This window comes from Emys orbicularis, chromosome 11, assembly GCF_028017835.1.
Source record: "Emys orbicularis isolate rEmyOrb1 chromosome 11, rEmyOrb1.hap1, whole genome shotgun sequence".
Classification (NCBI taxonomy): domain Eukaryota; kingdom Metazoa; phylum Chordata; order Testudines; family Emydidae; genus Emys; species Emys orbicularis.
The window spans coordinates 79,792,798-79,815,220 of NC_088693.1; the positions used below are offsets into that span (position 1 = coordinate 79,792,798).

General features: G+C 48.4%; 1 protein-coding gene across 1 annotated transcript in view; it reads right to left on the reverse strand.

Annotated features, from left to right (window-relative positions):
• Positions 1-22,423, reverse strand: part of LOC135885255 (butyrophilin subfamily 2 member A2-like) — a 54,992-nt gene that overhangs the window by 26,569 nt on the left and 6,000 nt on the right. Inside the window, 5 exon segments of the mRNA XM_065412882.1 lie at positions 758-778; positions 8,541-8,645; positions 13,697-13,978; positions 15,333-15,680; positions 20,038-20,148. Of these exon segments, the coding sequence (XP_065268954.1) occupies positions 758-778; positions 8,541-8,645; positions 13,697-13,978; positions 15,333-15,680; positions 20,038-20,148 (867 nt within the window).

A 22,423-nucleotide genomic window follows, 5' to 3' on the forward strand; every position in this document is an offset into this window, starting at 1 on the left:
GCCGACCGCCACGCCGCCGGAGCCCGCCCCCGCCCCCTGCCAAGCGCTGCCGGAACCCCCCTCCAGCGCCGCGCCCGCGCCGCCCCCCCGCCGAGCGCCACGCGCTGGAGCACGCCCCCCCGTGCCGAGCGCCGCCGGAACCCCCCCCAGAGCGCCGAGCCCCGCGCTGCCGCCCCCCCCCCCCCGCCGAGCGCCGCGCCGCCGGAGCCCGTCCCCGCCTCCCACCGGAACCCCCTGCCGAGCGTCGCCCCCCCGCCGAGCGCCGCGCCGCCGGAGCGCCCTCGCGGAAGGCCGCGCCGCGCTCCCCCCGCCGCCCCTTACCAGGTGCCGCCCCAAGCATGTGCTTGGGTGCCTGGTGCCTGGAGCCGGCCCTGGGTGTGAAGTCTAGACAGCCTATATGTGATTCATCAATCTTTATTTGCTCTGTCCCATCTCTACCCTGTGGCATTAGGATCGTGGTGATAAGGATTTGGTAGGGCTATCGGGCTACATTTTCAGAAAGTGTATCCCCTCTGCAAATCAAGCCAGTCCAGGGGATTTCAAGTTTGGCACCCAAAAACTAAGGTATCCAAAGTTATTACTTGTAGTCACATTTGAAAATGTAGGGCAACATTTCCGTTCACTTTAGGCCATGAAATTATGTCTGCCTGGACTCGCAAACATTTCATTATTTTAAAAAAATTATATGAAATAATTAAATTAAAACACTATTAGACACACACAGGTATGATGTAGTGAAGAAGAGGGAATAACTTACCAATTTTTGCATGAAGGTTTCCTAAAACAAAACAAACCAGTGTAAGTGAGTATAGATTACTTAGGCTCTTTGGTTTCAGTAAATACATAGCTAAAGAAAAGTCTCCATAGCCTCATGATATAGTTTCATTCTATTTTTATGCTATTAAACATTCTTAATGATTCCACTGTGTCTGTAAAATGGCATAAAGAAGCTACAATAATAGAATAATAACATTTTACACACATTTTGCATTCACTTTCAGCATCAAGGCAAATCCAATCCGGTGTAAGTCATGTAGTAACCTTGAACATCAAGAATGCTTCATAAATCATTCTAGAGAAAGATGTGTGAGCCTCAAAGGGTATGTCTACACTACGGGATTAATCCGAATTTATATAATTCGAATTTGGGAAACAGATTGTATAAATTCGATTGTATGCGGCCACACTAACACATTAATTCGGCGGTGTGCGTCCATGTACCGGGGCTAGCGTCGATTTCTGGAGCGTTGCACTGTGGGTAGCTATCCCATAGCTATCCCATAGTTCCCGCAGTCTCCTCTGCCCATTGGAATTCTGGGTTGAGATCCCAATGCATGATGGGGCCAAAAACATTGTCGCGGGTGGTTCTGGGTATATCCTCCCCCCTCTCCAGGAAGCAACGGCAGACAACCGTTTCGCGCCTTTTTCCTGGGTGAACAGTGCAGACGCCATACCACGGCAAGCATGGAGCCCGCTCAGCTCAAGACAGCAGTCATGAACATTGTAAATACCTCGCGCCTTATCGTGCAGTTTATGCTGAACAAGAACCTGGAAAACCAGGCGGCGAGGAGCAGGCTACGGCAGCGCGGCGACGAGAGTGATGAGGATATAGACATGGAATTCTATCGAACCGCGGGACCCGGTGCTTTGGAGATCATGTTGTTAATGGGGCAGGTTCTATCCATGGAATGCCGATTCTGGGCAAGGGAAACAAGCACAGACTGGTGCCGTTCCTGAAGCTCCACCAGACGCCGGAGCATGTCCGTTTGCTCACGCAGCAGCCCCAGCGTTGCAGCCTGCCACCTCTCATCTCGAGCGTCCCTCAAGACCTCACGTTCACTGGCATCTTTCCTAAATTTAGATACAGTGTCCTTCCACTCATTCAAATGAGCTCTTTCATTGCGGGTGGATTCCATTATTTCTGTGAACATGTCGTCTCGCGTCCTCTTTCTACGCCGCCTTATCTGAGATAGCCTTCGGGACGGAGGAGGGAGGCTTGAAAAATTTGCAGCTGCTGGAGGGAGGGTTGAAAGAAAGGAGAGAAGTTTTTAAACTGATACATTTTACAGAACAATGCTTATACTCTTTCATGGTGAAAAACACTATTCACATTACATAGCACATGTGATTTCAGTACAAGGTCGCATTTTCCATCTTAATATTGAGTGCCTGTGGCTTTGGTGTTAGAGATCACAGACGCAGGTCCGGGCAACAGAATTCAGCTTGCAGGCAGCCATGGTAAGCCATTGTCTTTCGGCTTCTGCGCCCTCCTTTCCCACATACCAAGCAAAGCCTGTTGACTGCTGCGGTTTTCCTGTTAACCTTCAGCAGCAGAAAACAAACTAACCCCCCCACCATCCAATTCTCTGGGATGATCGCTTTATCCCTCCCCCCACCGCGTGGCAGGTATCAGGGAAGATCCCTGCAGAAACCAAACTAACCCCCCCGCCCTCCCCTCCCGCCATGAATTCCCTGGGATGATCAATGTACCCCTCCCCCCACCGCGTGGCAGGTATCAGGGAAGATCCCTGCAGAAACCAAACTAACCCCCCCGCTCCCCCCTCCCGCCATGAATTCCCTGGGATGATCAATGTACCCCTCCCCCGACCGCGTGGCTGGTAACAGGGAAGATCCCTGTTAGCCAAACGCGAAAAGCTCAGGGCCAATTCCCCCCCCGTGCTTGGCTAACTGCAGGGAAGGATTTCTTTTCAGCCACAGGCAAACAGCCCAGTAGGAATGGCCACCTCTGTCCCCTTAATTAAGTTCCCGTATTTCAACCAGGTTACCATGAGCGATATCACTCTCCTGAGGATTACACAGCAAGATAAAGAACGGATGTTGCTTGAATGCCAGCAAACACCGGGACCATACGCTGCCAGGCTTTGTCAGGCAATGATACCAGATTACTTGCTGCAAGCATGGCGTGGTCAAGTGTCCTACCATGGAGGACGGAATAAGGCTGCACTGTCCAGAAACCTTGTGGCAAGGCTTTTGGAGTACCTCCAGGAGAGCTTCATGGAGATGTCCCTGGAGGATTTCCGCTCCATCCCCAGACACGTTAACAGACTTTTCCAGTAGCTGTACTGGCCGCGAATGCATCCCAAGTCCTCAGGGCAAATTAATCATTAAAAAACGCTTGCTTTTAAACCATGTTTTATATTTTAAAAGGTAAACTCACCTGAGGTCCCTTCCATGGGGTCATGGTCTTGGCTACTGGCTTGGGAGGGTACTTCAGTCAGGCTGAGAAAAAGATCCTGGCTGTTGGGGAGAACGGAGTGCTGGGTGCTCTCTGCAAGCTCGTCCTCCTCCTCCTCCTCCTCTTCCCCCTCCGCAGAATCCTCAGGTGTAGCTGATGAGATTATCCCCGCCTCGGAATCCACGGTCAGAGGTGGGGTAGTGGTGGCGGCCCCCCCTAGAATTGCATGCAACTCGGCGTAGAAGCGGCATGTCCGCGGCTCTGACCCGGAGCGACCGTTTGCCTCCTTTGTTTTTTGATAGGCTTGTCTGAGCTCCTTGACTTTCACGCGGCACTGATCTGAGTCCCTATTGTGGCCTCTCTCCATCATGCCCTTTGTAAAAGGGTTTGCGCCGGGGCTCGACCCTTCAGGACAGGAGGGGAGCCACACCGACTCCCTACTGCACGAATTAAACAGTCCGTTAGCTCAGGACTCAGCCCCTCTGGTCCAGGGGGCTGAGGAAACCATAGTCAAGAACCCAGGCCCTCTGGCGCAGGGCTGGGCGGGCAAGTACTTTGGGGGCCCAGGCCCTCTGGGACAGGGGCTGGGCAGGCAAGCAGTCACTAAGCTCAGGCCCTTGGATGCAGGGCTGAGCACAAACAGTCAATAAGCCCGGGCCCTTTGTAACTGGGGCTGGGCGAGCAAGTCTATAAGCCCAGGTCCTCTGGAGCAGGGGCTGAGCACAAGTAGGCTATTAGCTCTGGCCTGGGATCAGGGCGGAGCACAAACAGTCAATTTAGCTCAGGCCCTCTGGATCAGGGGCTGAGCACCCACAGTCTATAAGCTCTGGCCCTTGGAGGCAGGGCGGAGCACAAATAGTCAAGTTAGCTCAGGCCCTCTGGATCAGGGGCTGAGCACCCACAGTCTATAAGCTCTGGCCCTTGGAGGCAGGGTGGAGCACAAATAGTCAAGTTAGCTCAGGCCCTTTGCAACAGGGGCTGAGCACACACAGTCTATGAGCTCTGGCCCTTGGAGGCAGGGCGGAGCACAACCAGTCAATTTAGCTCAGGCCCTCCGTAGCAGGGGCTGAGCACAAGCAGTCAATAAGCTCAGGCCTCTGTAGCAGGGGGCTGAGCACAAGCAGTCAATAAGCTCAGGCCTCTGTAGCAGGGGGCTGAGCACAAGCAGTCAATAAGCTCAGGCCTCTGTAGCAGGGGCTGAGCAGGTAAGTAGTTTAGGAGCTCTGGCCCTGGTTCAGGGCGGAGCACAAACAGGCAGTTGGCCAAGGTAGGTAAGGGGCTCAGGTTCCTACCTGAGCGTTGGGTGAGGGGGAAGCCTGCCACCCGTGTGTAGGGGTGGCAGGGGGGGACACAGGCCCACCCACTCCACTGTGTCCCAGCCCGGGGCCCTAGCAGCGATTAGTGTCGCTGCCGGTCAGTGGGGTATCCTGACCGAAACACACTGCCATGGGCTCATAGGCCTCTGTAGCCTGACTGGGGTCGGCTACCCCCGGGCTACTTCCATTATCCCCCTCAGGGCCTACCTCGTCTGTGGCACCGGCTGCGGTCCAGTCCATCAGGGGAGCCTCGTCTCGGCCGGGGCTTGGCGGCAGGTCCGGTAGCTCTGTAGGGAAATCCGGCCACTGGCCCTCGGGCGGTTCCTCCGGATAACAGCAGGGCTGCAAGGGTTCTGGCGGGGCCTCCCCTTCGGGGATGCTGTGGGGGAGTTCCACGGGCGCCTCCCAGCGACGGGAGCGGACGGGCTCCGGCGGCTCCTCCTCGTAATGAGCTCGGGGCAGCTCCGGCCAGCTAGGGCATCCACCTCGGGGCTCCGAGGTATCCTGGCGGGGAACTCCCGACCGCACGTCTGCTCCCTGCGGTGGCCGGCGCCTGACTGAGCTCTGGCTGCCGGCCTTTATACTTCCTGTCCCGCCCCTTGACTTCCGGGGGGCGGGGACAGGCGGCGGTGGCTCCGCCCACTTGGGTGTTTGCGCCGGGGCTCCCTCTTCAGGACAGGAGGGGAGCCACACCGACTCACTACACCCTTGGAGATTTTTTCAAAAGTTTTGGCATTTCGTCTTTTCGAACGAAGTTCTGCTAGCACTGAATCCTCTCCCCATATAGCGATCAGATCCAGTACCTCCCGTGCGGTCCATGCTGGTGCTCTTTTTCGATTATCAGCCTGCATGGTTACCTGTGCTGATGAGCTGAGGTATCTGTGGTATCTGTGGTCACCTGTGCTCTCCACGCTGGGCAAACAGGAAATGAAATTCAAATTTTCCTGGGGCTTTTCCTGTCTACCTGGCCAGTGCATGCGAGTTCAGATTGCTGTCCAGAGCGGTCACAATGGTGCACTCTGGGACAGCTCCCGGAGGCCAATACCATCGAATTGCGGCCACACTAACCCTAATTCGAATTGACAAAATCGATTTTGGCACTACTCCGCTCATCGGGGTGGAGTACAGAAATCGATTTTAAGAGCCCTTTATTTCAAAATAAATGGCTCCGCTGTGTGGACGGGTGCAGGGTTAATTCGATTTAACGCTGCTAAATCCGAATTAAAGTCATAGTGTAGACCAGGCCAAAGAATGAAAACAAATTAATATCTGGATAACATGATGTGCATTTAGAGCCAGATATTTAAAGGTATTTAGATACCAAACTCCCATTGATTTTCATGGGATTCAGGCACCTAAATACTTCCAAATATCTGACCCTTAGTGTTTTTTTCATAATAACTGCATCTTCTCAGCAGTTCTTCATCTGTTTAACACCTCTTGAACTCCAAAAGGGTTCAGTTTCCTCTTCCTATCTTTGCACTACACCAGTTTACTGATGCAGAAATCAGGGCTGAAAAGTGTATCTATACACAAACTCTACTTATAACTTTCTCAAGTTGTCTTTTGTCATGAACTATCTCATGCTTGGTATCTGCCCCCACACAATATTGTTGTTGTAGAAAGTTCAGTGAATACTTCTTCAAATATTTTGTTTTCTATTATGATTTTTTTCACAAAAATAGGTATTTAATCAGTCAAATAGCCCTTGTGTATAATACATCACACACATGGTGTATCAGCACTACCAACTCCAAATTTTCAAATAGCCTGACTCAGGCCTCTACTCATGGGATTGGATTAAAAAGTGAGATTTAAATAAATGATGTGTTCTTATTCATCTTCCGGTGTTTGAGCTGCTAGTAACCATGTTAATCTGGGAGGCTGAAGAACCCCCATCGTTAGAGGTTTTTAAAAAATGGTTAGACAAACACATCAGGGATGCTCTTATTTAATTCTACCACAGAGTGGAGGGATGAACTAGGTGACGTCTCAAAGTCCCTTCCAGTCTTACATTTCTATCATTCTATGGCTTTGACCTTGTCTCCTCAACCATAACTGTTGGTATCAGACTTTTTTTTTTTTTTAAAAAGGTTGAGATTCTCTCACAAACAAATTTTTCCAATTGCTGCAGCTTTGAGTGGGGGAAATGAGCAAGAGACTTATACAAAAATTGTGAGAACTGGCAACCCCGCTAGTGTGGTGTTCAGTGATCACTCAGGCCCAGATCCACAATGAGACGTATGTGCCTGAAAGCTCCTCATCCCCCTGGCCATTTTGTGTGGCGTTGGGCCTACTCCGCCATTGTATTTGCAAGAAATGGCTCAGGTGCCTGAGTGCAGGAGAGGGGATCATAGAGAGACACCTCTCTCCAGCCCAAATTGAGGTGCCAAACTCGGAGATGGGGCAGGACTCAGACCACACCCCTCTCCTGGGCATCTGCCATGGGCTGGTTTAGATGGCTCCCATTCTTAGGTGCCTCTCTCTCCCCAGTCATTGAATAGGGAGCCTAACTCGGGCTTTGTGGATCACAGAGCTGTGCCAGTGATTTTCTGGGTGCCAGAACATTAGCCATTGTGATGCTCAGCATTTTAACACTTCAGTCTATTTGTGGATCCAGGCCTTAGAATCATAGAATCTCAGGGTTGGAAGGGACCTCAGAAGGTATCTAGTCCAACCCCTGCTCAAAGGAGGACCAATTCCCAACTAAATCATCCCAGCCAGGGCTTTGTCAAGCCGGGCCTTAAAAACCTCCAAGGAAGGAGATTCCATCACCTCCCTAGGTAACGCATTCCAGTGCTTCACCGTCCTCCTAGTAAAATAGTGTTTCCTAATCTCCAACCTAGACCTCCCCCACTGCAACTTGAGACCATTGCTCCTTGTTCTGACATGTGCCACCACTGAGAACAGCCGAGCTCCATCCTCTTTGGAACCCCCCCTCAGGTAGTTGAAAGCAGCTATCAAATCCCCCCTCATTCTTCTCTTCTGCAGACTAAACAATCCCAGTTCCCTCAGCCTCTCCTCATAAGTCATGTGCTCCAGCCCCCTAATCATTTTTGTTGCCCTCCACTGGACTCTTTCCAATTTTTCCACATCCTTCTTGTAGTGTGGGGCCCAAAACTGGACACAGTACTCCAGATGAGGCCTCACCAATGTCGAATAGAGGGGAAGGATCACGTCCCCCCTACTTATACAGCCCAAAATGCCGTTAGCCTTCTTGGCACAAGGGCACACTGCTGACTCAAATCCAGCTTCTCGTCCACTGTAACCCCTAGGTCCTTTTCTGCAGAGCTGCTGCCTTAGTGCCTCAGCAGAGCAAGAGGGAGGATGGGAAGAATTACAATGTTCACAGTCTGTTCCTGCGGCAGGACCCTTTGTCAGAGCAAATGATAGAGTTACAATCTGTCCTGAATCCTGTAACTCACCAGTAACACTGAGCTATGCAGGGCTCTATGTTAAGTAAACTGTGAAGCATCAGGTATTCTGAGAGCCAGCCAGGAACTGGGAGAGGGGTATGGAAAGGTGAACAAATTGTACTAGAGGCTCTCTTTGGAGGGGAAGGAGGAGGATTTGGGCTAATTTGGATAACAAACGAAGATTGTCCATGTCATTATTAGGGCCAGACCTCAAACAAATTAGTGGCACAATTGACTAACCAATTTCCGTGCACAGCTACTGTGATAGCACATGCATAACTGCGCAGACTGTGTTTATCAGGATAACTACATGTTCATATTAAACGCATAACGCTGCACCATGGTTATAGCCCTGATTCTGCAAAACACTTCAGCACATGCTTAATCATGTGTGTAATCACATCCCTATTCAGCTGAGCCTGGTCCTATATCATTATTATTTTCCCGTCTCCTTTCCTCATCTGCTGCATGTTCAGTGCCTGTCTCTTTCATCCTTTCTATGGTGTCCTGTCCTAGTCAGTTCTGTCTTGTGCATTTACCAAGTACCTTTTCTAAAGAGGAAATCTTTTTTTCCCCTCTTATCACATTGTATTTACCTCTTTAGGCCTTTACCTCTTAACTTGAAGAGAAAAGCAGCAACGCCTATCAAAACAAAAGAAATAACCAGGAGCACGTACAGCGCCACCAGCCAGGGAGACACCCTTGGGAAAAACGGATCTGAAAAACAAAACCCCAGAGGGGTGTGGTAGTTTGGGAAAATAAAATACTTGTATCTCAGAAAAATACATCCCAGCAAGATTTATGAGATAAGGGTGTAAATGCTCTTGTTTGAGCAACAAAAAATGCCAGAAACTGATTTTAAACACGGTTTCAGCTACATAATTTTGACAGAGTAGGGAGGGATGAAAGTGCATCAAACAAAGGGAAGTGAGGATCCCATATTTCTAACGTGGAAACCAGCCAGAAGAAAGAGTGGGGGAGGGGAATATGAAAGTGTCACAAAGCAGAAGTGAAGGGGGTGGGGGTGGGGGGTTGTTTGTTTCTCACATACTTTTAAAATAATCCCTGCATGTGGAGAAAAAAATCAACACTCACTGAAGTAATAGCTAAACTTAGGCCATGTACAAGTTAATGATCAGAATGCAATGGCGACTATAATCATGTGAAACACAGAACACACACATATTAATTAAAAAAAATATTAAAGACAGCAAAGAAATGAATGGAATAGGAGCTATTTCTGTATCCATCGGTCAAACCCAGGTTCCAACTTTGAGGAGAGTGGAGGAAGGGGAGCTGTAGCTTCTTTCATTTCTCCATTAAAGTATTGGTTTAATAAACACACATAGGAAGAGAACTGATATTGGGCTTACCAAATTCACCAACCCCCACCCCACAATTTTTTAAACTTAAAGTCAATAAAGTTGATAACATTAAAGTTCACACATATAATTAGACCTGTACAAGTGACAGATTTTTCAGTTTGCTATCAGTTCTGAAAAAATAATAATTTTGGGTCAATCTGAAAATGATTTACAAAAATTCTGATGAGCCAACAAGTAAAAATTCATTTTAATTTTGAATTTTTTTCTTTAAATTGTTGCAATTTTTAAAAATAAAATTGGAGGCAATTCAAAAATGAGTCATTTCAACTTGAAAAATCAAAATATGTTAAAAAATGTCTTTTGAGGGTATTTTTTAGATGAACAGTTGAGTGAAACTGATGGGGGTTTTTTTTGTTTTTTTTTGGTGCTGAATCTGCATTTTTGCTTGGAAAAAAAGTTTCAGACAAAATAATGCACCCCAACTCCATATGTAACTCCAAAAAGTATATTAAAGTTAGGTTCAGTTTTTCATTTTGGGTTTGGTCCTGCCAGGTATTAAGCAGTACGACGCTGAATAGTATGTAAGTCTAACTCCATTGACTTCCTGGACCCATTTAACCTCTTTGTTTTGTATAAAGAATCCAACCTTAATTACAGTCTTAGCAACATGAGCAAATATTGAGGGTTGAAATAAGTGCCCAGGTTAGGTGTTCAGTGTGTTTCATGTCTGTGGGGTGCGCAAGTAGTTGTGAACAGGAATTTGCATAATAATGGGGGGAGATCCATGTGTTGTGTCCAGTGTGTTTATTTATCCATTGCAGGCAGAAATTCCTTGCAACAATGTCTGTCACTGTCAATAGAATTATGATCCATGGACATAACTTGTGTTTCTTTCTGTCCCTTCCACCCTCTGTGTATGGGCTGGAGACCTACTCTATCATTGGCAGTCACTCTACCAATTTTGGTCAGAGTTCCTCACCATCCAGACACAGACAACATATTGATATGTAACCAATCCACTCTGCACTAGCTGAATGGGCGGCAGATTTCTGTGCACCTCATTCAGTGAACAAGATGCAATGGCTGGAAGTTGAAAGTAGACAAATTCAGACTAGAAATGAGGCACACATTTTTAACAGCGAGGATTATTAACCATGGGCACAACTTACCAAGGGTGGAAGGTGGATTCTGTATCACTGGAAATCAAGATTGGATGGCTTTTCCCCCCCTAAAAGATATGCTCTAGTTCAAACAGGAATTAAGTCAGGGAAATCCTGTGGCCTGTGTTACACTGGAGTCAGACTAGATGATCACAAAACTTGGCAATGGGTAGACTGCTAGTGTGCTGAGATGACACCCTATCACGCTAACCAATGGTCTCATTGTTTATTCATACTCCCATGCCTGTCTATAGCCATCTGTTGTCTAATCAGAGGCCCATTAAGATTTACTAGGGCCCTGGGCACAAAGAGCATTTGAATCCCCCATGCCCAGGGGGCCCAGGGGCACCAGAACTGGGGGACCCAGTGGGGCCATGTCCCCCCACTTTTTAACATGGGCTTAGTAGCCTTGGGCAGGCATGGAGTAGCAGTGGCAGAGGCTGTGCTTCACGGTGGGGGAGATGATCCCACGCTGTGAAGTGCAGCCCCTTCTAGCTGCACCAGCCTCTTCCCAGAGAGGGGGCTGAGGTGAGCCTTAGCGCTTCATTGCCATGGGGACCCGCCCCCTGCTCCTCCTGTCCCCCCTGAGGCCCTGCCCCTGGCCAGGCTGGGCCCTGGTAAGAGCCACCCAGGGAGCCCGGGCCACTATGAGCAGCCCCTCCGCCTGCCCTGGGGGCAGGGACATGGGCCAGGAGGTGCTCTCAGGCCCCCCAGCCCCCCTCCCAGGGCAGGTGGAGGGTCCAGGGCTACTCACAGTGGCCCAGGCCCCCCAGGCAGTTCTTACCATGACCTGGTTACAGCTTCCAGCCTGGCCAGGGGGCGGAGCTCCAGGGAGAAGATGGGGAGCAGGAGTTACACTGTTCTAGAGCCCCCCCAACTTCTATACAGATTCTGGCGCTCCTGTGAGGACCCCAAATTGGCCAGGGCCCCTGGGCACAGGCCCCATGGGCCTGTGTGTTAATCCACCACTGATTGTAAGACCCCTGGGGCGGGGACTTCCTTTTTGTTCTGTGTTTGTACAGCATCTGGCACATGACTAGGACTCCCAGGCTCTATGGTTGTGATAATCATCATCACCTCTGAATCTGTAAAACCAGCTGTGACACAGAAACCCATTGGGGCCCTCTGGCAAAGGATTCGCTACTCTGGGTCAGCAACTGCTGACAGGCCTGAGAAACTCACTACACCTAACACACCACTTTCACAGTATTTATCCATCAAGAAAATGATGTAAGGGACTGTCATGAATATAGGGGGGAAGGTAGTAACCTTTATGTATGCCAGCCCAGCCAGTTAGCTATAAAATCCTTCTTAGTAGCTGTTCTCTACTTGCTTTACCTGTAAAGGGTTAAAAGGTCTCAATGGGATGCAGAGGTAAACTTAACCTGAGTTGGCACCTGATCAGGGGAACCAATAGGGAAGCTGCACCCTTTCAAATTGGGAAAAACTGCTGGGTGCAGGGTCTTTGGTCTCTGGGCAGAAGAGAGAAAACAGAGAGCAAATATGCTGTAAGAAACTTGAGCCAGGTCTGAGAAATCATCTGTACCATCCCTAGAAACTATTCATTGGAAACCCCAGATATGTAAGTAGATTAGGAAATGTTAGAAGATGCGATCCGGGATCTTTTTGTTTGTTTTGGTTTGTAGATTCCTCTGTGCTAACCCCAGGTGCTTTCGTTTTGTTTTGCTTGTAACCTTTAAGATGGACCCCAAGAAAGTCATTTTGGGTGTTTAATCCCTAACATCCTCTTTTTTTTTTTCAGATGTGGTTCTCTATTTTGTTCTTATAATAACATTTTCCTTTTTTAAAAAAGAATCCTTTGATTCCAAAGTCCTTAGACAAAGGGTTGGTCTGTGCTCACATTGCTAAGGCAACTGGTCGGTATTTTATTCTCAAGCCTCCCCGGAAAGGGGATGAAGAGGCTTGGGGGGCTATTTTGGGGGGATAGGGATTCCAAGTGACCCTTCCCTGAATATTTTGTGTAAATCACTTGGTGGTGGCAGCGATACCTATCCAAGGCAGAGGACTCTGTGCCTTGGAGTAGTTTTAACCTAAGTTGGTAGAAGATAAGCTTAGAGGTTCGTTCATGCAGCCCCCACCATCTGGACTCGAAGTGCCAGAGTGGGGAATTTTAGCCTTGACAGGGACCTAATAAAAGATTTTGTCATACTGCTCTTCCTAATCTTTGTGAGATGTATGTACAGATGATACTTAAGAAGGTGTGTGTATGTACTGAAAATATGATTTAGAAACTGTGTCCCAGGCAGAGCGGACAGACAGGTTTCTTCCAGACAGGAGATAAGATGTAAATTCAGCATTGTAAGTCAATACAATGGGAGCCTCAGCTGAATACGGAGTAAACAGGAATATGTGAAGAAACCTTGCAGCCAGCAACCAGGTGAGTCATACGGATTCTGAGGACAAAAATGATAGATTCTGGGGTCTAAGAGAAAGACAAGTAAGCCATTTTGTTATTCATCACAGCACTTTTTGCATCCATGAATGGTGGATCCTAGCCATGTGGGTTGGTAATTCTGGGAAAGACTGTTTTAGGCGAGAAACTACAAGGATTTAGACAAGGATTTTAGTCTCTTCAAGTTAAATTTAGCCTCTAATAAGCATGTTATACTTTTGTTTTATGTGTAACCATGTCTGTTTACATTATCTTTACTCTATCTCTTAAAACTTAATCTTTGTCAATAAACTTACGATTGTTTTCACTATAATTATACCGCAGTACACTGTTTTTATAAATGACTTGATCCTGAGTTGTATACTAATCAAGCTGTGTGTATACTGTTCCCTTGGGAACAGTGAACCTGATAGTTACTGGGAGTGTCCAGTGGACAGGGGCTGGACACTACAGGGGGATGCTTCAGAGGAGCTTGGGGCCTGGGATGCCCCTAGTGTTAACCTGCAAGGCAAAGCCAGGGCTGGCAGATTGTTTGGGGGGTGACATGCTGGTGGTGCCAGGGAGCTGACACCAGCTTAGCGCTCTCTCACTGAGACAGGAGGTAACATGGTGACTCACAGTCTTGGGAACCCCCAAGAAAGTGTCACGTTACTTATTCACCCCGGACAAGAGAAGATGAAGTGTCTGACATTTAACATTTGCAAAGACATTAAATGAAAAGGATGAGCACTCATGAGACCTTTAACAGTAGCTGTCTTTGGTGCAAATACTTTCATATTATTTATCAGTCATAATTTATTTAACCAATTTTTATTTTATGTACTTATTAATTATTGGTGACCACTGTGTGTTGTTTGGATAGTAACTGACCTGCTATATAAACTGTCGACTCTTTTTCTTGGTTGAGGAGGGCGTTCCTGATATGACAGGACAGGCTCTGGTTAGAAGTCTCTGTTATAATGATAGAACTCTGTGTCTCAAACAGGCCATTAGCCCCTCGGGGTTTTGTTTCTGACAGTGATGTTAAAGGCTCTCCACTAGGATCTCTCCACAGCACCTCAGGCTCTGGGTACCACCCAGCTGATCGACACACCATTCGAATCCCTCCATCCTGATAACCCTCAACAGAGATGAGAGGAGCAGAGCCCAGACCTGAAGGAAAGCGGGTAAACTGCTTAAATTCTCGATGCTAACTTATATGAATATTCAGTATAAAATAGAAATACTTAAATCTCTAATAAAAGGAATGAATGGATTTCTCCTCTGAATTCCTAGTACTCATCATCCAGGAAACTATGGCCCGGTTCCAGCAAAAAACTTAACCACATTCTTAATTTTCTTTTCAAACATAACTTCCAGTGAGATGCCCCTCATTCCCATTTCACCTTCAGTTTGATCTTAAGCCCCATGAAGTTTGAGTTCTGTGAAATCCAGGGGCCACCTCTCTGCCCGTGCTTCTTATCACAACACTTCAGATCCCTTGAACTTCAGTTCTGATGTCTTTGCCTGGGTGGTTGAGGAAGGATGTTCTCTGAGAAGGACTCTCAAGTAAGGAACTAACTTAAGAGCGCGTTGAAGTGTTTGGTTTGAAACTTTTTCTGGGGAGGGTATGGGAGGTCCATGAAAACTGGAAAACTCTGAAGGAAAAATGTCACTTAAAATGAAAACTCTTATTTGTGTAGAAATGTTTCTGGGAGCACAGTCCCATTTCTTAGCCAGCTCTAACTTCCCCCATTTCCTTGGCCTTGTAGACCCTTAATTTGATGAATTTTGGAGAGTGTTGCAAAGCCCATCTATTCTCTCAACATGTTTATTTATGGGATGTGTTGAATGAGGCTGGGTGGAAGGAAGTGGGAGGGGTTCGATTCATTGTGCTGGGAAGATTTTCTGTTGACAATAACTCGACTTGACGACCAAAAAGAGTTTAGGCATCTGCTGACTATTGTGCTGTACTCAGATTACACCCTCCCCACCCCATCCCCAATGCAAAACAAACAAGCAAAACAATGTTGAGAGAAGCAGACTGGAGCAAGATGCCTCATTTTCATTGAATAATTTATTAGCTGTCTTAGTGTTCAACAGTGGTTGGGATTTGAAAGTGGGTGCATGTGGAAAACACTGAAGTAAATCTAATGGGCCAGATGAAGGATCTGAAGGGAGAAGGAATTATTGTGTATGCACCTTCAACAAGGGGGATGGGGGTGGATCCATCTGTTTCAATATGGTTTGGTTCCTTTCCTGTCTCTGGGATTCCTACTATGGGACCAACAGCAGCTTTATCATATATGACTATATGGCCACCTGGGAAGTTGTAACCTTTTAACTCTCAAGAGGTCTGGGGTGAGGAGGGGGGGGACAACCTGAAATGCAGAGAGACACGTGTTGAAGATGTCAAACAATTTTTCAGGGCTGCTGGGAGTCTAAATAATATTGTAATGATAATATACAAATGAGGGGGGGGAGGGAAATGTTGTATCAAAAGGAAACACCAGCCCAAGCTACTGACCTGCTACTTTCAGTTCCAACAGGGATTCTTCATGAAAAACACTTGATCGAAAAAAGCACCTGTACTGTCCTTCATCAGAGGGTCTGACATGGCGTATTCTCAAGGCAACGCTTCCATTGGCAATGTCATCTCTCAGAAACTCTGTCCTTCCATGATATTCTGGCATCTGCCTTTCATTCTGATTGTCCCCATCACGATAAAGGTGCACAAGTGAATAGAACTGGGACCGATACCATCTCACCTCCATGTTCTCAGCGCTTACCCTGGGGCTGAGATGACAGGGTAACACAATGTCCTCACCTGCAGTGGCCATGACAGGGTGGTCAGGTCCAATCACTTTAAATTGAGCTGTGAAATGTAGCAAAGAGACAAAGAAAATAAATATTTAAAAAATGAACTTTTGATTAAAATGTAATCATTACAAGCGATGTGTTATATTTCATTACAGCTGGTCTAATACTACTCACCTCAGCTATGATGAGGAAATAATACATTGTTTTGCTAACATTAAAATAAATTCTTAAAACTGTTGCAGCCATGGACAATCCAGGACCCCCATATTTGGAGCAGAGACATGAAATTTGGCAGGCAGATAGCTCTGGGAATCAGAGAGGTGACTCTTCTTGTCCCTATGAAAATCCACCCATGTTTGGCCAAGTTATCCTTCTATGAAAACCACCATTTGTGCATGTGCAATAGAGATGATTTGTTTATTTCTCGTTTGGGTCTGTGCGTCTGTATGGGGGGGGAGGTTGACTGTTAGGATCTCCAAAAATTCCATCTTCTTTGAGCATGCTCCAACCTCACTGTCTTTTCACTGCACGGACTGTGCTCTGACATCAAGGCCCTTCCATCTACACTGAAAGTGATCCCAGGCTCCACTGTGTGGTATTGGACATGACTGTATCAAAATGCACATGCACAAGGGGTCTGAATTCTAGCATTTCCTAACTTTGGAGTGCTTGACTTTACAACCTTAACATTCTTTTCAGGTAATTTTGTGTATGCAATTGTAGGGGGAGCGGGCAGTGACTGCTCTATTTTGGTTGCTTAACACACTTTGTTCTTCATTTTCTGGATGTCAAACTTCAGAAGTGCTGAGCATTCAGAGCGTCAATGGAAGTGTCTACTCAGTCATTACAGTAGTAAGGAGTTTAGGCATTAAAAGATGCTGAGTTTCAATCCTGTCTCAGATTGTGAGTCACTGTGGGGTGTTGCACTTTACTTTTCAGTTTCCCCATCTGATAAATACCTACCCAACTACTTCCCTTGAGTGTTACAGAGATTAATTAGCTGTCCATAGAGTGCTCAGAACATATAAAAACGTGACCTACTCTGAAAGAAATGACACCTCAGATGTCTCACATTGGGGCCTACATTTAATGGTGACCTTTGCAAATTTTGTCCTTAATCACTCCGTGCCTCACTTTCCCACCCCCAAAATAGTAATAAAGAATAACACAGAACACTCCCGTTTACTCAAATGGCCCGAGGGACAGCTGAAACTTTTGAATGAGCAGGTGTTCAGATAAAGGGAAGTGCTATTTTGAATTGTGCTGTTGGGCTCCCTGATGAGAGAGGAGACCTGGCTAGAGATGCCACGGCAGATAGAACTCGTGTAGCACGACGGAGACTCACTGCTGTAAATTGCTCTCCTTGTTATCTGAACCCCCAGTGTTTACAGAGGGGGACACACTGTGGATTTTCAGATAAAGGGAATTCAGATAAAGGGCAGCGTCCTCTACTCTGCTATCTCACACCGGAAATGAGAAGATCAAACATTCATGTTTGTGAGGCACTCAGGATACTTCAGTGATGAATGCCCTAGAAAAGTCCACAAGGTCATTCATTTCTTATTCAGTGCAATGAGGCACAGCTCCCTCATTCCCTGAGCACCATCCATCCTGTCCCCTGAATACATGAGGAAGGGGACTGATGGGAAATTAGTATGTGACTGTGTATATACAAGGGAGCTGAATTAATGTTGCACCTGCAATCTTAAATCTGGCATTTCCTAACTTTGGAGTGTTAGACTTTGCACCCTAAATATATATTACACCCCCCCAAACAAAACAAAACAAAACAAAACAAAAACCCTTCCTTTTAACAGAACAATAACATTGCAACCCTTACTTCAAAGTGCCAATGACAGAGCTCTCCACTTTTCCCCAGATGTATCTAGCCGAGGATTTATACTGGCACTGATACCACAGCCTCTGGGCACTTTCAGCTGATCACTGATGTGGGGTAACATGCTCCTTTTCACCATAATGCTGGCAGTCTCAGTATCTCTACATGCTGAACCTATCTTGCCTTCCTCCTCACCCCTGCCCAAAATCCCATCGATCAATGTCGTATTTCAGGCATCCCCTTAGGAATAGAGAAAATGTCGGCATTATTCCATCCTGCTTTAAAGCTTGACAAACTCATATCTTTTGTACAGAAATTTGGTAAATCAGGAACAGAGCTGTCAGGATTTGTGGGGTGGGGAAGAGTAACTATTTGTGTAACATTGTTTAACACGCTTGCTAAGAAACCTCAATGCCAGAGGTATGTGGACAGGCTCCAGTGCCTTTAGCTAATGGTTCCAAGGCCATATTGAATAGAAGAGGTGGCTGCTTGACACACGCCTCGATTCAGAGCGAATGGCTCGGAGATCAGCCTATTGGTAACATTCAGGGCTATAGATTAGGGGATATGTATAGCCATAGCCAGTGGTGAGCTGGAGCTGGTTCCCACCGGTTGTCCCAGTTCTAAAAGGGCTTTTAAATTTAACAAAATCTCTGGCAGCTCCCTGCCCTGCCCCCGGCCCCAGCTCACCTGGCTCCACCTCCTCCCCTCCCCTGCTTCCCACGAGAAGCAGGGCTTCCTGCAGGTGAGCTGGGGCGGGGCACGAGGAGGGATCCAGGCGCCGTGCGGCCCAGCCCGGCTCCGGCCCCGACTCCGACTCCGACTCTGGCCATGCGGCGCTGCCCGGCTCCGGCCCTGCCCCGACTCCGGGCCCTGAGCCCAACTCCGGCCGCGCGGCGCTGCCCAACCCCGGGCCCCGGCTGCGCGGCTCCAGGCCGGGCCCCGACTCCGGCCGCGTGGCGCGACTCCGGCCTGGCCCTGGCGGGGGTAAGAGGCCGGGGCCGGGGCCGGGGGGGATTGGATAAGGCGGGGACAGAGAGGGGGGTTGGACGGGGCAGAGGTTCTTGGGGGGTGGTCAGGGGATGGGGAAGGGGGGGTTGGGTAGGCGCCGCGTGGGAGTTCTAGGGGTCTGTCGGGGTGGTGGTGGATGGGGTCGGGGCAGTCAGGGGCCAGGGAGCAGGGCGAATTGTGCAGGGGGTGGGGTCCTGGGGGGCAGTTAGGGTTGGGGGTCTTGGGAAGGAGTGGTCAGGGGACAAGGAGCGGGGGGGGGGTTATGGGTTGCGGTTTCTGAGGGGGGCAGTCGGGGCAGGACATGGGTGGGGGGTGTACTCACCGGGCGGTTCCCTACCGGGTCTTCGGTGACCAGATGCCAGAGCCGTGCCGCCGAAGACCTGGTAGGGAACCGGTTCCTAAGATTTTGGCAGCTCATCACTGGCCATAGCGTGACGGGTTGGATCACAGAAACCCCCTTGGGAGCTGCCACCTGATGTACCAAGACTACTTCTGCCCCTGCTTTCCTGCCCTGGCAGCCCAGGACTCCAGTGCCCTGCCTGGTTTGAGTCAGACCCGCTAGCCTGCTGCAAACCCAGACCCAGGTCTGAATTGCATCCCCAAACAGCTGCAGGTTTACCTGAAAGCAGCTAACAGAAGTGTTCTTGTCTTTAACACTCAGATGCCCAACTCCCAGTGGGATCTAAACCCAAATAAATCCGTTTTACCCTGTATAAAGCTTATGCAGGGTAAACTCATAAACTGTTCGCCCTCTGTAACACTGATAGAGAGATATGCACAGCTGTTTGTCCCCCCCTCCCCGGTATTAATACATACTCTGGGTTAATTAATAAGTAAAAAGTGATTTTATTAAATATGGAAAGTAGGATTTAAGTGGTTCCAAGTAGTGACAGACAGAACAAAGTAAGTCACCAAGCAAAATAAAATAAAACACGCAAATCTATGTCTAATCAAACTGAATACAGATAATCTCACCCTCAGAGATGCTTCAGTAAGTTTTTTCTCAGACTGGACACCTTCCAGGCCTGGGCACAATTCTTTCCCCTGGTACAGCTCTTGTTCCAGCTCAGGTGGTAGCTAGGGGATTCTTCATGATGGCTCTCTCCTCCCTTTGTTCTGTCCCACCCCTTTATATATCTTTTGCATAAGGCGGGAATCCTTTGTCCCTCTCTGGGATCCCACCCCTCCTTCTCAATGGAAAGACTCCAGGTTAAAGATGGATTCCAGTACCAGGTGATATGATCACATGTCACTGTAAGACCCCAAACCCTCATTCCTCCCAGCCTGACTCACAGCCCAGACCTAACTATTCCCCTCGATTTTGGGAAAGGACAAACTGAATCAAGAATGACTGAGTTTAGATGGCGTGGGAAGATTTCTTTTCCAAATACTAGAGCAGTTTGCAGTTATAGTTTGTGTTTGGTTATGTATACATTTAATTGTATATGTTCCTAAAGGTTGGAATTGACACATATCCATATGCTAAAGATATTATATCTAATCTATCTATCTATCTATCTATCAAAAGAGCAGAAAGCACACTGAAGCCGTGGGAATTTCTTACCTGAGTCCACTTTGTGAAGGGACAGAATAATGAAGAACATGATGTAGCCAGGCAGAGAGGAACTCCTTACAGGGCCATGAGGGAAGGAGGAAACCTTCATTTTCCTTATAACTATATCAGGACAGCAAGAGAGAAAATGAGCATAATGGAGAGATTGTGACAAGAGAAAAACTAGAGAGTGGAGTATGACGAATAGATGAATACTTTAGGCAAAAATTCTGTACTTTTTCATGATCTTTTGCTATTTTTTGACCAGCTTACAAGAGCTAATCATTTTTTTCCCAATGAAATCTCAGCAAAAAGTGTATTGACCAACTCTAAAAGGACCTGGCCTCTTAAAGAGTACAACAGTAAGTGACTGTGATTTGATCACCATGGTCAGATTGTACAAACAAGCCGTCTATAAACTGACAATCTTATTGCCTCACCTCTTCTTTAAAGCGGTGTAAAGAACGGAGGCTTCAGTTTGGCGGCAGTTCCAGGAATATTTATTTTATTTTTTTTAAAGTTAAAAAAATTCAGGTTGACTCAAAATCTTTTTTTTTAAATAAATTTCAGCAAATCAAGAAGTAAATCTGTATAACATTTCCCATTTCATTTGATCCAGAATCAGACAATAGAATCATAGAAATGTAGGGCTAGATGGCCCCCCAGAAAGCCACACGTTCATCATCCCAGGCTGAGACAGGATTAAGTATACTTGAAATGAAACATTTAATTTCCTTTGTTTTTTAAAGCTTTGTAATTTAAAAAAATAAAATAAAATTGAAGTAAAATTCTAAATGAAGTCATTTCAAATACAAAATTGAAGCATTTAATTTCAAAAATACTGAAATGAAACTTTTCATTTTTTCTGATTTTTTTTTATTTTGTTTTTCTTTTTACCAAAACAATTCAGTGAAATCAACACACGGTAACTCTGAGTGCTTCCCATCGAGTGTCCCATCACCAGCCAGTTGCAGTTTAGCTACATGCCATTGTGGGCAGTCGCACCATACCATCCTCACCATACATGGAGCAAGCTCAGTCTTGGAGTCAGTTCGGTTTTTTGCCCTCACTACTCCCTTTGGAAGACTGCTCCAGAACTTCACTCCTCTGATGGTTAGAAACGTTCCTCTTATTTTAAACCTAAACTTGTTGATGGTCAATTTACATCCATTTGTTCTTGTGTCCACACTGGCACTTAACTTAAATGACTCCTCTCCCTTCCTGGTATTTATCCCTCTGGTGTATTTAGGGTGACCAGACGTCCCGATATTATCGGGACAGTCCCGATTTTAGGGGACTTGTCCTGCGTCCCGACCTTACATTGGTCGGGACGTCTGGTCACCCTATATGAGGGGGACCGCGGCAAGCCGGCGCCGCCGGCGCCACTCACCTTCCCTCCCCGGGCCCTGGGGCAGCGCGCAGCTGAGCTCCCGGCGTGGTGGTGTCAGCCCACGGGGCCCCCCGCCCGGCCGGCAGGAGCCTGCAGAGCGCAGCCCTCCCCCTGCCCCGGCACACAGAGCGGCAGCGAGGAGGTCTTGCTCCCCTGCGTGCTGCAGCGGGGCGGGGCCTGTAGACTCGGGCAGAGAGACCCCCCGCCCCTGCCCCCCTCCCCTCGACCCGACCCGACCTGACCCAACCGTAGGAAGGAGCCAGAGGGACTGGGAGGGACCTGCCTGCTGGATGCTTCCTGGGAGCCGCTCCAGGTAAGCACTGCTGGGCTCACCTGGCCCCCTGGCAGGTCCCTCTGGGGGGGCTCCCCTCAGACCCACTGCCCTCAGCCCCCACCCTGACCCTGTTCCCTCAGTCTCCCCCGCAGTGTCCCCCTTGTGCCCCCCACCCTCAATCCACTGCCCTCAGCCCCCCAACCCTGTTCCCTCTGCCTCCCCCACAGTCCCTCCCCTCCCCCCGATCATCTCACCCGACCCACTGCCCTCAGCCCCCACCCTGACCCTGTTCCCTCAGCCTCCCCCGCAGTGTCCCCCTTGTGCCCCCCACCCTCAATCCACTGCCCTCAGCCCCCCAACCCTGTTCCCTCTGCCTCCCCCACAGTCCCTCCCCTCCCCCCGATCATCTCACCCGACCCATTGCCCTCAGCCCCCACCCTGACCCTGTTCCCTCAGCCTCCCCCGCAGTTCCCCCCTGTACCTCCCACCCCGAACCCACTGCCCTCAGTCCCTGCCCCCGTTCCAACAGCCCCCCCACACTCCCCCTGCTCCCCCCAACCCACTGCCCTCAGCCTTGCCCTACCCCAAATCTCTTCTTCAGCCTCCCCCATCATCCCACCCCCATCGCTCCCCCTGCTGTCCCACCCCCTCAACTTCCCCCCATTCCAGTCCTGCTCCCCTCTGTCTCATCCCCTCCAGACCCTGTCCCTCTCCCCAACCCCCTGACCCACCCC